General features: G+C 41.8%; 1 protein-coding gene across 2 annotated transcripts in view; it reads right to left on the bottom strand.

The window, feature by feature from the left end:
- The window catches only part of DNAH6 (dynein axonemal heavy chain 6), a 231596-nt gene that overhangs the window by 91631 nt on the left and 126437 nt on the right, over window positions 1-13528 (bottom strand). For both annotated transcript variants that reach the window (XM_032880677.1, XM_032880676.1), the window contains exons 47-54: window positions 10183-10335; window positions 8737-8877; window positions 7014-7256; window positions 5226-5393; window positions 4506-4741; window positions 3123-3384; window positions 1879-2002; window positions 512-708 (exon numbers count right to left, since the gene is read on the bottom strand). In XM_032880677.1, coding sequence (XP_032736568.1) covers window positions 512-708; window positions 1879-2002; window positions 3123-3384; window positions 4506-4741; window positions 5226-5393; window positions 7014-7256; window positions 8737-8877; window positions 10183-10335 — 1524 coding nt within the window. The remainder of the gene's footprint in view (window positions 1-511; window positions 709-1878; window positions 2003-3122; window positions 3385-4505; window positions 4742-5225; window positions 5394-7013; window positions 7257-8736; window positions 8878-10182; window positions 10336-13528) is intronic.

Here is a 13528-nt window from a genome sequence, read left to right on the forward strand (position 1 = left end):
AGAGAGAGCGAGAGCGCACGAGAGCGAGCATGGACATGGGGGCATTGGGCAGAGGGAGAGAATCTCAGGCAGACTCCCAGCTGAATGCAGAGCCTGATGTGGGGCTCAATCTCACAACCCTGAAGTTATGACCTGAGCTGAAATCAGGACTCAGCCGCGCAAATGACTGAGCCACCCAGGTGCCTCCATCCTAGCTGACTTTAGATACCACTGTTGATCATAAGTTGTGTGGGGACCCCCTGCCCTTTTTCTTACCCCAGGTTCTTGAGCTGTATAAGGAAGTGATGATAACTTTCTATGGCAGGAAAGGAAAGGAAGAAATGTGTGAAGGGAATCCTAGGGGTAGGCCAATGCTGGCTGATGGGGGAGGTGGAGGGCTGTGGAGTGTGTAAATGAGTTTCCATCATGGAGAACCTTCACAGTGGAGAGCCTCCCTCTAAACTCAGGGAAATTATTTCCCTTGCCCTGCTTCTGCCAGTCACCACTCCTCCCAGAAAGTGAGTTTACTCACCAATTTCCTATACTGGGCTGTGAAGGCCCCATAATAGGCAACACAAGCTGCTGCTATAAACACATTCCCAATGACATTTGATATCTCCTCATTGAACTTCTGGATGCTTTCTTCCCATCGAACTTGCTCATCTCCTAATGCAGCCGTCAGCTTTCCAGCACGCATCAGACGTGCTTTGGTCAGAGCCATAGTCTTTGCTAGAAAATTTTAAGAAAATCAAGTTATGTTATTCAGTATTTTCCTAAAATATAAGAAGTTTGTTCACTGCTTTTGTTTATAGTGGCATTAGCATTACTTAATGATGTCAATGCATCTCTATGAGACCTCACACTAATTCAGCATTATTTCCCATTCCAGAAGCAAGCCCAAGTTTGTCTCTTCCATGTAAACAGCTTCTTTTTGATACTCCATTACTCTGGCTGAATATTGCTCTCTCTGTTTGTGTAGTACCTATTTTCTGGATCAAATTCATAAGCCACATCGTGTTATAGTGGAACATGTCCCAATGAGCCTTCTACTCAGGAGCAGAAACTATGGCATGTGTGCAGCTCTAATGTTACACTAGAAGGTTAGTGTAGTAACTCTGGGGAAATGCATCCTACATATTGGATGGAAGCTGAGGTCTGACCGCCTGAAAACTACTTTTAAAAATCAGGCATCTCCTTGTGGTATATACATACAACAGAATATTACTCAGCCATCACAAAGGATGAATGCTTACCATTTACATCAGCATGGATGGAATTGGAGGGTATTGTGCTGAGCAAAGTAAGTCAATCAGAGAAAGATAATTTTCATATGGTTTCACTCATATGTGGAATATAGGAAACAGGGCAGAGGATCATAGGGGAAAGGAGAGAAAAACGGAATGGGAAGTCATCAGAGGGGGGAAAAACCATGAGAGACTATTTTTTTTTTAAAGATTATTTATTTATTTGAGAGAGAGAGAGAGAGAGATCAGAGCAAGAGAGAACACAAGTGGGGAAGGCAAAAGGAGAGGGAGAAGTAGACTCCCCACTGAGCAGGGAGCCTGATGTGGGGCTTGATTCCAAGACTCTGGGATCATGACCCAAACCAAAGGCAGGCACTTAACCAGCTGAGCCACCCAGGTGCCCACCATGAGAGACTCTTAACTACAGGAAACAAACTGAGGCTTGCTAGAGGGGAGGTGGGTGGGGGAATGGGGTAACTTGGTGACAGACATTAAGGAGGGCACATGATATGATGAGCACTGGGTGTTATACATAACTGATGAATTACTGAACTCTACATCTGAAGCTAATGATGTACTATATGTTGGCTAATTGAAATTAAATAAAAAACAATCAGGCATTTCCTGACCACCATAAATTTTATGAGTTACTTACCTAGGCTTTCTTTCTCATTTACACTTTTGTCATATTCATCTTGTAAGGCTTGTATTTGATCTTCTACTTGCTTTAGTAATGCTTGCTTTTCTCTCAGAGTGGCCATAGTAATATCAAGTTCAGCCTAATAAAATTAAGTAAATACTTAAAATGAAAATCCAAGGTCCCCAAAGACAATCAAATTTGCCCACTTATAACACACTTAAAAAATAGGATTTATGTTCTCTTTTTTTTTCCCTTTCCTTATTCTTTTTTATGTTCTCTTTTTCATGTCTCAAAAGATTTTGATATGGTATACAAAGTTAAAACAAAGGTAGAGTAAAAGCAAAACAGAACACAATAAGAAAGCCCAACAAAATAAATCATAAAAGGAACAGAGAAACAGAAGTACCATTGCACATTAATCCCAAAGCATTTAAGTTTAATTAGTTACTACAATGGATTAACTTTAAATGATGAAATAAATAAAAGATTCACGCAATTGGGAAAACTAATCTTTCCTAACAAGTTCTCTAGAGCAGGGGTCTGCAAACGAAGTCCAGCCTGCTGCCTGTTTTTGTACAGTTAGCAAATTGAGGCTGGTTTTAGAATTTTAAATGGTTGCGGGGGGTGGGGGGAATCAAGAGAAGGAGAATATTTCCAGACACATGATAATTGAATAAACTCAAATTCCTGTGTGTATAAGTAAAGTGATGTTGGAACACAGCTATGCTTTCTCATGCACGGATTATTGATGGCACTGCCTGTGCTGCAATAGGAGAGTTCAGGAGTTGCCATGGAGACCCAATAGTCAGCAAAATGTAGAATATTTACTCTCCGGGTCTTCATAGGGAAAGTTTGCCACCCCTGCTCTAGCGAGGCGGTTCCGTCAGTAACCCGCTGCTCTCCGTGAGCGTTCTTTGCTCTTCTTGGGGCCTCACATCCGACTGTGGCTCAAGCTGGCTTTAGAACCTCAGAAGCCACCACGGAGTGCAGGAGTGGCAAGCAGCAAACGCAACCCAGAGTGTCACACGCTAGAGCGAAAAGGCACCTCAAAAATATCACCGGCCTGATGATACGAATATGCTAAGAACTCATTTTCCCTTCATGTTGGGAAAGAGCTGATTATAGAGGTCATTTCTGAAAGAACAATCTTCCCCAGCTCTTTTGCTACGACAAAAACCAATTTTCAAAGCCACAGGAGCTTGAATGATTAATGATCATGGCCTTTAACTGTATAAAATGTTGCAACACAAATAATGTACCTGTGCAGCACGGAGTTTTTGTCTCTTTGGTTCGACTTCTTTGACTACCCTAGAGTATAAATCCATCGCTCTCACCCACATGCACATGGATTTACACGCTCTGGACACCTTCTCTACTTTTTCAGGCACAAAATCAGGATTGTTAATATACTTTTGAAGTTTTGCCAATATCTGAGGCTTTATGTTTTCCTTATCATACTCTAAAAGTCTTCTTAGAAAGTTAGAATCACCAAGAAGTTGCTTGGCTGTTGGCCAATCAGGCCTGAAAGACAGATGGGATAAGTTAATAGCACTGTAATAAAGTAATTTAAGAACAAAAGGAATGTGTTCTTTTGAGAGCATTAAGATATTATCCTAATCAGTGGGTAGTTTTCATCTTGATACTATAATCCCAGTCATTGGTAGTTAAGTACACCACAATTCCTGGGGAGACATTCCTGAATGACTAACGTTTCATCCAACCCCATTTTGGTAGAGAAAGAAATCAGAGTTTTAGAAATGTAAGATATTACAGAAAGAATAGTTTTATTTTCTTAATGCCCCAGCACTCACATTTTTATCCCATTTGCCTTAGTTTAGGTCCTTAAAATATTTTGCCAGGACACTACGATCACCTTCTACCTGGTTTTATGTTTCTCGGTCAACCCTGCCCCTCATGACATTTTGCCAGACTGCTCCTTCTCACACAAAAAGCTGATTATGTTGAAAATGTTCAGTGGTTCCCAGTCCCCTCTGGCTGGGGCTTTTTGTTTGTGCTTTGCAGGACTCCCCAGCCCCACTTAGATGCTGGCCAGAGAGTAAGCAGAGAAGTTGGGCAGGGATCCCCTGAGCCCTCTACCCTTGTGTGATCAGTTTTACCTAGAAAGATTTCTTATAATTTTTATTGAAAAAAGTCTGTATTACTAAAGAAGGTTTGAAAACTACATATCTCCAGGATGAAACACAAGACCTTGCCTGCTGTCATCACTGCCCTCCTCCCCAGCCCTATCCCAGTCCATAAGCATCTCCCCACGGTCTCGCTTTCCACCTGAGCATCATTGCTCAGAAACCAGCTCACTCTTCTCTACAAGCACTCTTTTTTTTTTTTTGAGGGGGGAGGGAGTCCTGGTACTATGCAAATACTGAATATCTTGAAATTATTATTTTTCATGTCGGTCTCCCCACTATCCTATATGTGCCTTATAGAGAAGAGCTTTGTATCTTCCATCATCTAGAACAACACAGATGTTCAAAAAAATGCTTGTTGAATCAATCTGTTGAATGACTGACCAAATCTGTGAGAAGGTAGAGAAGAGAATGAGCACATATGAGCGAAAATGTAGAAAAACACCAAAGCAATTCCCCCATGCAGTTTTGGTAACACATGATTATGGATATACTCACTTGGCATTCAAGAGAATAGAAATCGCTTCCATAACAGTCATGACCATATCTGGGGGCTTTGTAAAAACTCTGATTTCCGATATGTCCGCTTTATCTAGGGAGTCCAGGGCTCTATTAGCAGCATCAAGGGCAGGGAGAGCTTCTTCAAGGTCTCTCTGAGCATCATCAGCGATTGCTTGGGTTTCCTCAGCTTTCACTTTTGCTGTCGCTTCATCTTCCTGCACAATGCTACGGACCTAACCATGGAAACACAGCTGCTTAGGTGGTCTCAGGATTTGCATTTCAATGTTTAAAAACAAACCCAATAACAGTACATCCTATTTGTCCCTCTGGATTGCATCAATATTGAAAGAGGATTAGCTACAGTACATTTTAGGCTCTCCTTTGTCCATCTCATGTAGGCTGATGGGATAACTGAGCTGAAGCTCTTAGAACAAACTGTCCCTTCTTAGGAGATGAGGAGCTGCTGGTTTATATTTGTTGGGGGCACTTTTCTCACCATTCTCTGTCCCACTCCTTGGGTTTACTCAGTCTCAGGGAGAGAACCAGCCTGATTCATTGAAGGTAGGCTGTTTACAACTTAAAAGCATTGCTAAAACTATCATTTAATTATCGTAAGGACATAAAAAATTGAAAACATCCAATCCCATGTCATGACATACAGGTGATCGGCTGGTGATTAAAGCCTTCTCATCCACAACGTCAGGGAGTGCGGCATACCTGATCGGCATTCTCTTGATCCACTGCCAATTTGTCCATCAGGGCTTCAACATCTTGTGATTTTTGAAAAAGGACAGGTTCTAAAGCTGAGAGCTCTAATTTCATTTTATCGACTAGTACATTGGTTTCTAATAGCTTGGTGAGACCGTTCTTTACTCGGTCGCGTGCCTAGATGACAATAAAAATATCTATGAGTATTATAAACAATACATTTCTTGGCATCTTGTACTTATGTACTAAAATTTTACATCTACAGAGTTGGTAAATCAGTTTGTAATAATTAAAATTGTGAATGGAGGGTGCCTGGGTGGCTCAGTGGGTTAAGCCCCTGCCTTCTGCTCAGGTCATGATCTCAGGGTCATGGGATCGAGTCCCATGTTGGGCTCTCTGCTCAGCAGGGAGCCTGCTTCCCTCTCTCTCTCTGCCTGCCTCTCTGCCTACTTGTGATCTCTGTCTGTCAAATAAATAAATAAAATCTTAAAAAAAACCCACACACACAAGGACTCAGAAAAGATGGAGTTTTAAGTAAGTAAGTAAGTAAATAAATAAATAAATAAATAATATTGTGAATGGACAGAAATCTTCAGGTAACAGAACTCTAGGAAATGACCATGACATTCACCATGGTGGGTCTAGATCCATGCTCCCTAGGCACAGCGGTTGATGTGTCACTGGACTGTGGACTCACTGAGGAACCACATCATATTTTTATTCCTTTAGCTTGGCAGCTTAGCAGCTCATTGAATGAACAAGGGGTAAGTTCAGATAGGAATTTCTGGAGGCCACAGCTCTAGGAACTTGTTTCCTCAAGATGGGTAAGCAGAGCTAAGACCTTGTCAGTGTTCTGGGAGGCAGTGTTCTGGGAACTCAGCTCTGGTTGCTGGATCTGAACCCTACTTCCCAGTGGTAAGGAACTTCTGACTAGGATCAAAGAGGCAGTACCTAGAAGAGGAGACAGCCAAGAATAACTATTTTCTCAAGATGAGTCAGAAAGCCTGGTTCAAATTGACAGGTTCCAAAATATCTAACAAGTTATTTTACAAAGCATGTATTTATTTACCAGTAAAAATCCTCTGAAAAACATTAAAAATATCTTAATGGTCTATCCTTCTATTTTAATTTTGATTAAAATGTTTAAAATTTCAGCTCATAGTAATAGCCTGCTGATGGTGATGGTGATGGCAGCCACTCTTTCCTGAGCACCTCACACGTCAGATCATATTCCAAGCCCATCACAAACAGTATCTTATCTAAACTCCACTCAATCCAAAGGGTAGATATAGAAATTTCTAAACCTTATTTTCTACTAAGATTTAGAAGTTACAAAATGTGCTCAGGGTTAGACAGCAAGAAAGAGGCAGAACATAGGTTGTGTATGGTCTGCCTGACACTGAAGTCCTTGCCCTTAATGGCAACTATGGACACATGTCAAGCCACCGAAACTCCATCTCTGCTGCTTAGCAAAAGGTTCTCCTTCTCATGAAATACTGCCGAGATATCTGATTCACTGCCTCACTTTGCTGCTGTTATGATGTCCATCTCATTCCACTGAGGCACGCTTAGGTAAAGGACAGTAGAAAAAATATACATATCAAGGAAGGGGAAGGCCTCCCCGCTGACAAAATGAGACATTCTTTTCATCTTTTTTGTCTGGCGTGGGTTGTCAAGGGCACAAGTCGGGGTGGAGAAGGTTCTAGCAGGCAAGACAGCATGTAGATCTTCTGCTAGTTCTGGCAAGTTTTGAGTTCAAACAAAAAAAAAGTTTTTTATTGATAATATTACACTTACCGAAACCAGCTGCTGCTTCTTCCCACTCAGCATAGTCAGGAAGAGATTGATGAGCTCCAAGTAGGAGGTAGGCGTCGTGTAGTACCGCCTGCGGAGCTCCGTGTAGTAACGTTCCGCCATAGTAGAGACGCTCAGGTGAACATTAACGCACATGAGGGAAAGCTTTTCTTTCAGTTCTTCATTTCTAGCATCGATGTTTGTGAAAAATGTCTTTGACACAGAAAGAAGTGCTTCTCTGGGCCACTGAAAATAAAGGTATAGTTTGGAAAATCTGTTGTTCCTTTTTATAATAAATGTTTTAACAATTAAGAAAATGCACTTCTCCAGACCTCTTCCTTGCCCTGTCCCCTCTTTTACCCAATGAATTCCTACTCATGTCTGTAATGTGTAATGAACTGAATGGCTGAGTTCATTAAAGAGGGGTCTGGGGCTGGATTTTCTATCCCTGGCACAGTGTCTAGCACGTGGAAATTTTTCAAACAGGATTGGTTAATTGAATGAATAAATGAATGGGTGTGCTTAGAATAATTCCATTGGAAAAAAAAATCACATACATTGGGAGGACCTCAAGTCCTTACTCTGTTTATTATGCAGGTCCATTATTATAATCACTGTCCTCTTCACCTCTTCAACTTCTTTGCTCCTATCTTGTTTCTCTGCACTCACCTGAACCTTAGTCAAATGCAACTCTCCATTATGCCATGTCTGTGACTGTGTAGTTGAGCATGGCTAGAGAAAAACACACAACCATGCCAACTGCCCTCACTTTAACTTCGTGACAACTAGCTCGAGTGGGTTCCTAGTACAGCCCAGAAAAGCTTCTACAACTGCTAACACTTCCTCTTTCCATTTCATTCTCACCTGATGACCTCACTTCCCACATCACTAAAAGAAACAGAAGCAATGAAAACAGAACCTTGTGATCTCTTGCCCCCCACATCTTCCCATCTCCCTGTTATCTGTGCTCATTTACTCTGCCCCCACTCCTGTTCCTCTGGGGTACACTGTGCATTGCTCCCTGCCCAGGCCGACCCCTTCACTGATGACTCCATCCCATCTCTTCTTGCCTATTCAATGCCACTGGTACAACTACACTTAACTCTGTCTGCTGTTCCATCAGTATATTTCTTTTCTGGATCATTTCCATCAGCACACATACATGCTGTGTTTCCTCCTTAAAAACTTGACCTCACCTACCTCTGTAACTATCAACCAGCTCTTGGTGTTCTTTTGGGGGCAGAATTCCTTGGAACAATCACCTATGTTCACTGTTTCTGATTCCTCTCCCTTCTTCTCTCTTGAACCTTCTCCCCCATCACTCCACTGAAACCAGGCTCTTCTCAAGATGACCAATAATTTCCACACTGCTAAATTCAATAGTCTCCTCTTCCTTTACAAATTCTGTTTAGCCTTTGTTCGATCATTATCATTGTCATCCGCTGCTTAGGAATAAAGTCCTAGCAGGCTTTAAAGCTAAAAGCAAGTACCCTTGAGTTATTCTTGGGCAATGTGTTACCCCTTTTAAAATCAAGTGAATCCAAGGCACCTGGGTGGCTCACTTAGTTAAGCCTCTGACTCTTGATCTCAGCTCAGGTCTTGATCTCAGGGTCCTGAGGTCAAGCTCTAGGTTGGACTCCAACTTGGGCATGGAGCCTACTTTAAAAAAAAAAAAATCAAGTGAATCCAACTTTCCAGAGAGGTACTATCCTGGGATGTCACCAACCTGGACAAACCAATCAATAGTGCAGCAGTTCACAAGGGATGGAAACATCCGGCATCGGGACCGAAAGGCCTCCCCTACAGGACTCATACAGAGAACAATGTGCAGCTTCTGACGGACTCTGCTGATAAAGTGCTGAAACACCTGACAAAAAGATATTTTTTAATTAAAATAAGGGCAAGGTAATAATGAAAATGAGTGTTAGCTAATGCCTCTGGGTCTACCAATACCAAATAAAAACAGTGTAGCAGATGTGTGAACTGTTTGGGTCAACTTTCATTCCCACCCCCACGCAGCCTGGAAAGATTAAAAATGACATTTGGCAGACTCCACTGCAACTAGGATTCTAGATGCGATGTAGATTCTCCTCGTCAGCGTTTTTAAGGAGGCCTCTCGAATAAGGTGGAGAGAGGTATTCCTACAAGTTTGTGCTTTGGGGTAGAGGTCCCTGGAGGAGACAGATGGGGGCAGGGCCACCATTTGTGTGGGGGCAGAGTCTGGCCGAAGCGGCGTGGGCTGGAGCAACTATCTGTGGATGTGGCTCCTTCCGCAGCTATGTCCTCATGAGGCTGGGGATGTGTGGCTGTGGGTACAGCCGCTGCACTGGCAGCACGCTGACTGCTGACGGGCTCAGTGGCTTCCGGGCTCGGCAGCTTCCCTGACCACTGACTTCCACTGCAAGCATTTCATGGCCACACCGAGGAATTCAGCCTGGAGTCCTTTTCTTGGGCTTTCCCGGTGATTCTGGTTTCCTCAAATAAACCCCTTTCTGCTTTTGTCAGCTCAAGTAGACCCTGCTGTTTGTCCGTACCAGCCCTGACCTCGCAGTAGAGGAGATCTCACAAAAGGCCACAGAGGAGAAGGCATAAGAAAGAATGGTCAAATAAGTTGAAGAAAGTCCAGAAGCAAGGGAAAGCACTGGAGCGGAGCAACAGCAGCATATGGAATCCAGCACTGTGTTGGAGAAATGGAAGAGGACAGGAGCTGGGTGGTTCCTGAGATGGCGCTGGGCCCGGAGACATGAGGGAATCCATTTCTGTTTCAGGTGCTCTGACCTATAGGCAAGGGAATCAAAAGTACTGGACTCCTCAGGCAGGGCACTGAGGATGTATGAAATCCATTTGTGCTGAAAGAAGGATAAGGCAAACTGTTCAGTTTGGACAAGACTATGACCTCCGTGGAGCAGTAGGGTTTCTGTTTTCTGCTTTTCACTGACCTCTCTGGAAGTGCGGTGAACCAAAGCTTTGAACACAGGGAGTAAAATACATAGAATGACAAAGGAAAGCAAATATATTGCAAAAAAAATCCATCCATGGACTCCTCAAAAAAATTTGTAGATTGTTTAAAAAAAAAAAAAGAAAGAAAAAGAAAGAAAGAAAGAGAAATGAAGGGACACTAACACAACTTTTTGTTTTACTAAAGCCCTATCACCATTGTGACATGTCCTACCTCATCTCTGTTCCCCTCGGAAATGCCTACTTCTTTCGCTCTTGGTCTGGTGGCTGCTAAAACCTGTTCCAGTTCATCCTTTTCAAATAAATTGGGCACTTCGCCAGAGTTCAGGATGTTATTTATATCTTCTAGGAACTCCTCCACTACAATCTGTAGAAGACAGCAGAGTGATCCAACCAGTTTACATTTATTACATGTGAATTGTAAACCAAATGTTTAATCAAAATTCACTTTGAGTTCATTTTATCTTTAAAAAAAATAACCGTAGGGGCACCTGGGTGGCTCAGTGGGCTAAAGCCTCTGCCTTCGGCTCAGGTCATGATCCCAGGGTCCTGGGATTGAGCCCCACATTGGGCTCTCCACTCAGCGGGGAGCCTGCTTCCTCCTTTCTCTCTCTGCCCACCTCTCTGCTTACTTGTGATCAGTCTGTCAAATAAATAAATAAAATCTTAAAAAAAAAAAAAAGAAGAGACACCAGAATGCTGGTGTGCTCCCTCTTTAAACAAACAAACAAACAAACAAACCCTTAAAAATTAGAATCTTGGGGCGCCTGGGTGGCTCAGTGGGTTAAAGCCTCTGCCTTCGGCTCAGGTCATGATCCCAGGGTTCTGGGATCGAGCCCCGCATCAGGCTCTCTGCTCAGCAGGGAGACTGCTTCCCTCCTCTCTCTTTCTGCCTGCCTCTCTGCCTACTTGTGATCTCTGTCTGTCAAATAAACAAATAAAATCTTAAAAAAAAATTAGAATCTTAATATTCTAACATCGAGGTAAAATCAGGGGCATGTGAGTGGCTCAGTCATTAAGCATCTGCCTTTGGTTCAGGTCATGATCCCAGGGTCCTGGGATCGAGCCCCATATTGGGCTCCCTGCTCAGCGGGAAGCCTGCTCCTCCCTCTCACCCCCGCCCCCACTGATGTTCCCTCTCTCACTGTGTCTCTCTCTGTCAAATAAATAAATAAAATCTTTAAAATATATATATATGTATTCTAACACAGAAGTACATTGATTTTTTTTTTAAAGATTTTATTTATTTATTTGACAGAGATCACAAGTAGGCAGAGAGGCAGGCAGAGAGAGAGAGAGGAGGAAGCAGGCTCCCTGCTAAGCAGAGAGCCCCATGTGGGGCTCGATCCCAGGACCCTGGGATCATGACCTGAGCTGAAGGCAGAGGCTTTAACCCACTGAGCCACCCAGGTGCCCCAGTACATTGATTTTTCATTTCTCGTTCCTCTATTGTTTTTTAAAAGGCATTCATCTTTTACATGGTTCAAGTAATATGTATGAACATTTTATTTTACATTTATTTATTTTAAAAAATTATCCGAGTGAGCATGTGTGCACACGTAGGCATGCAAATGAGGGGAGGGGTAGAGAGACTTTTCGAGCAGACTCTCCAATGAGCATGCAGCCCAATGTGGGGCTGGCTCTAACGACCCATGAGATCATAACCTGAGTCAAAAACAAGAGCTGGATGCTTAACCAACTGAGGTACCCAGGCGTCCCTATGTAACCATTTCATATTCTGCCTTTTTTCAGCTAACATTTTCTCATAAATATTTATCCATAATTCTGTGGAGTACTCATTGTATTTATAACCATTAGTGGGAGCATAACTCACTACTGAGCTCATGTGCCATATTTTTACATGGACTTAAATGGTCCACAGTCTTGTTTACATTTTAAGAACATATGTAGGTCTATAGCTTTTCTCCCCAGTTGGATTATTTCCTGGGAATAAGTTCCCAGGAGTGGGGGATACCTGGGTGGTTCAGTCAGTTAAGCGTTCACCTTCTGCTCAGGTCATGATCTCAGGGTCCTAGATCCGATCCCCACATTAGGCTCCCTGCTCAGTGGGGAGTCTGCTTCTCCTTCTCTCTCTGTTCCTCTCTCCTGCCCCCTGTTTAATCTCTGGCTCTAATAAATAAAAAAAATCTTAAAAAAAAAATTCCCAAGAGTGGGATTAGCAATTAAAGTGCATGAATAGTTTCTGGATTTTGAAGACTTTTAAATTTCCCATTCAATTCAAGTAAGATTTCATTAAACTTAACACATTTTTGCTAGTTTAGGGAGAAATTTGCTTTGGGAGAATTTAATCTGCATTTCTTTGATTATTAGCATAGGCAAATATGATTCCACATTTATTATTTTCTGTTAAAAATCTGTTCAAGTTGTAACCATTTATACATTGGAGTTTACTTTCCCAATTTGAATGAGTAATTTTCATATTACAAAATAAACCTTTTGCCTCTAATAATTGATGCAAATATTTAAGAAATCTATCATTTATCCTTTTATTTTAGTTAACTTTTTAGTTTTAAAAAGTTTGAGCCCTGTATACTTAACTATGATGAAGTATCTATATTTTCTTCTTCACTTATAACTTTGTTTTTTCTTGAAGTTGGCATAATTGTGTCTTGTTAATTTTCCCCAAGAGCAAGCACTAGCTAGTTTTTTGTCCTAATTTACTTTTTTCTGCTCTTATCTTATTATTTGCTTTTCTTATTTTTCTTGTTGCTTCCTTGTGACCTTTATTTTCCTGAAGTTTTTAAGTCACTAATATATGTAGTTTCTATTTTTTTATTCAAGTCTATAAATTCAATCCCAAGAACTGTTTGACTGCATTCACAGATTTCTATTAAGTTCATTTTCCCTGTTCTCTAAATAGAGATTTAAATTGTGATGTTCTCGACTCAGGACTTTTTAAAAAAAGATTTTATTTATTTGACACAGAGAGAGAGATCACAAGTAGGCAGAGAGGCAGGCAGAGAGAGAGGAAGGGAAGCAGGCTCCCTGCTGAGCAGAGAGCCCAAGCGGGGCTCCATTTCAGGACCCTGGGTTCATGACCTGAGCCGAAGGCAGAGGCTTAACCCACTAAGCCAGCCAGGAGTCCCTTGACTCAGGAATTTTTTATATGAATTTTTAAAAAAGATTTTATTTATTTAAGAGACTGGGAGAGATAGAGGGAGAGATAGCAAGAGACAGCATGAGCAGGGAGGAAAGGGAGAAGCAGGTTCCCCAATAAGCAGGCGCCCAGCGCTGGGTTCGATCCCAGGATCCCAGGATCATGACCTGAGCCAAAGCCTAAGCAGATGCTTAATCAACTGAGTCATCCAGGTGCCTCTATGTGAATATTTTGAAGTCCTGAGCCACATCATTACTTTCTTTTTTGATTAGAGCATGGACAAAGAATGTTATCACCATAGTTAATGCTTTTTTGAATTTATTGAAAATTTGCTTAAGCCTACAATATGATCAATTTTTGTAAACCTTTAGTAATATTAGAAAATATTTACTTTCTTTGTAAAATATAAATGTAGTACATAGCCATTAATTCTTGCTTAGAA

The sequence above is a fragment of the Lontra canadensis genome, unplaced genomic scaffold (genome assembly GCF_010015895.1).
Source record: "Lontra canadensis isolate GAN:19392208 unplaced genomic scaffold, GSC_riverotter_1.0 scaffold71, whole genome shotgun sequence".
In the NCBI taxonomy this organism is placed as follows: domain Eukaryota; kingdom Metazoa; phylum Chordata; class Mammalia; order Carnivora; family Mustelidae; genus Lontra; species Lontra canadensis.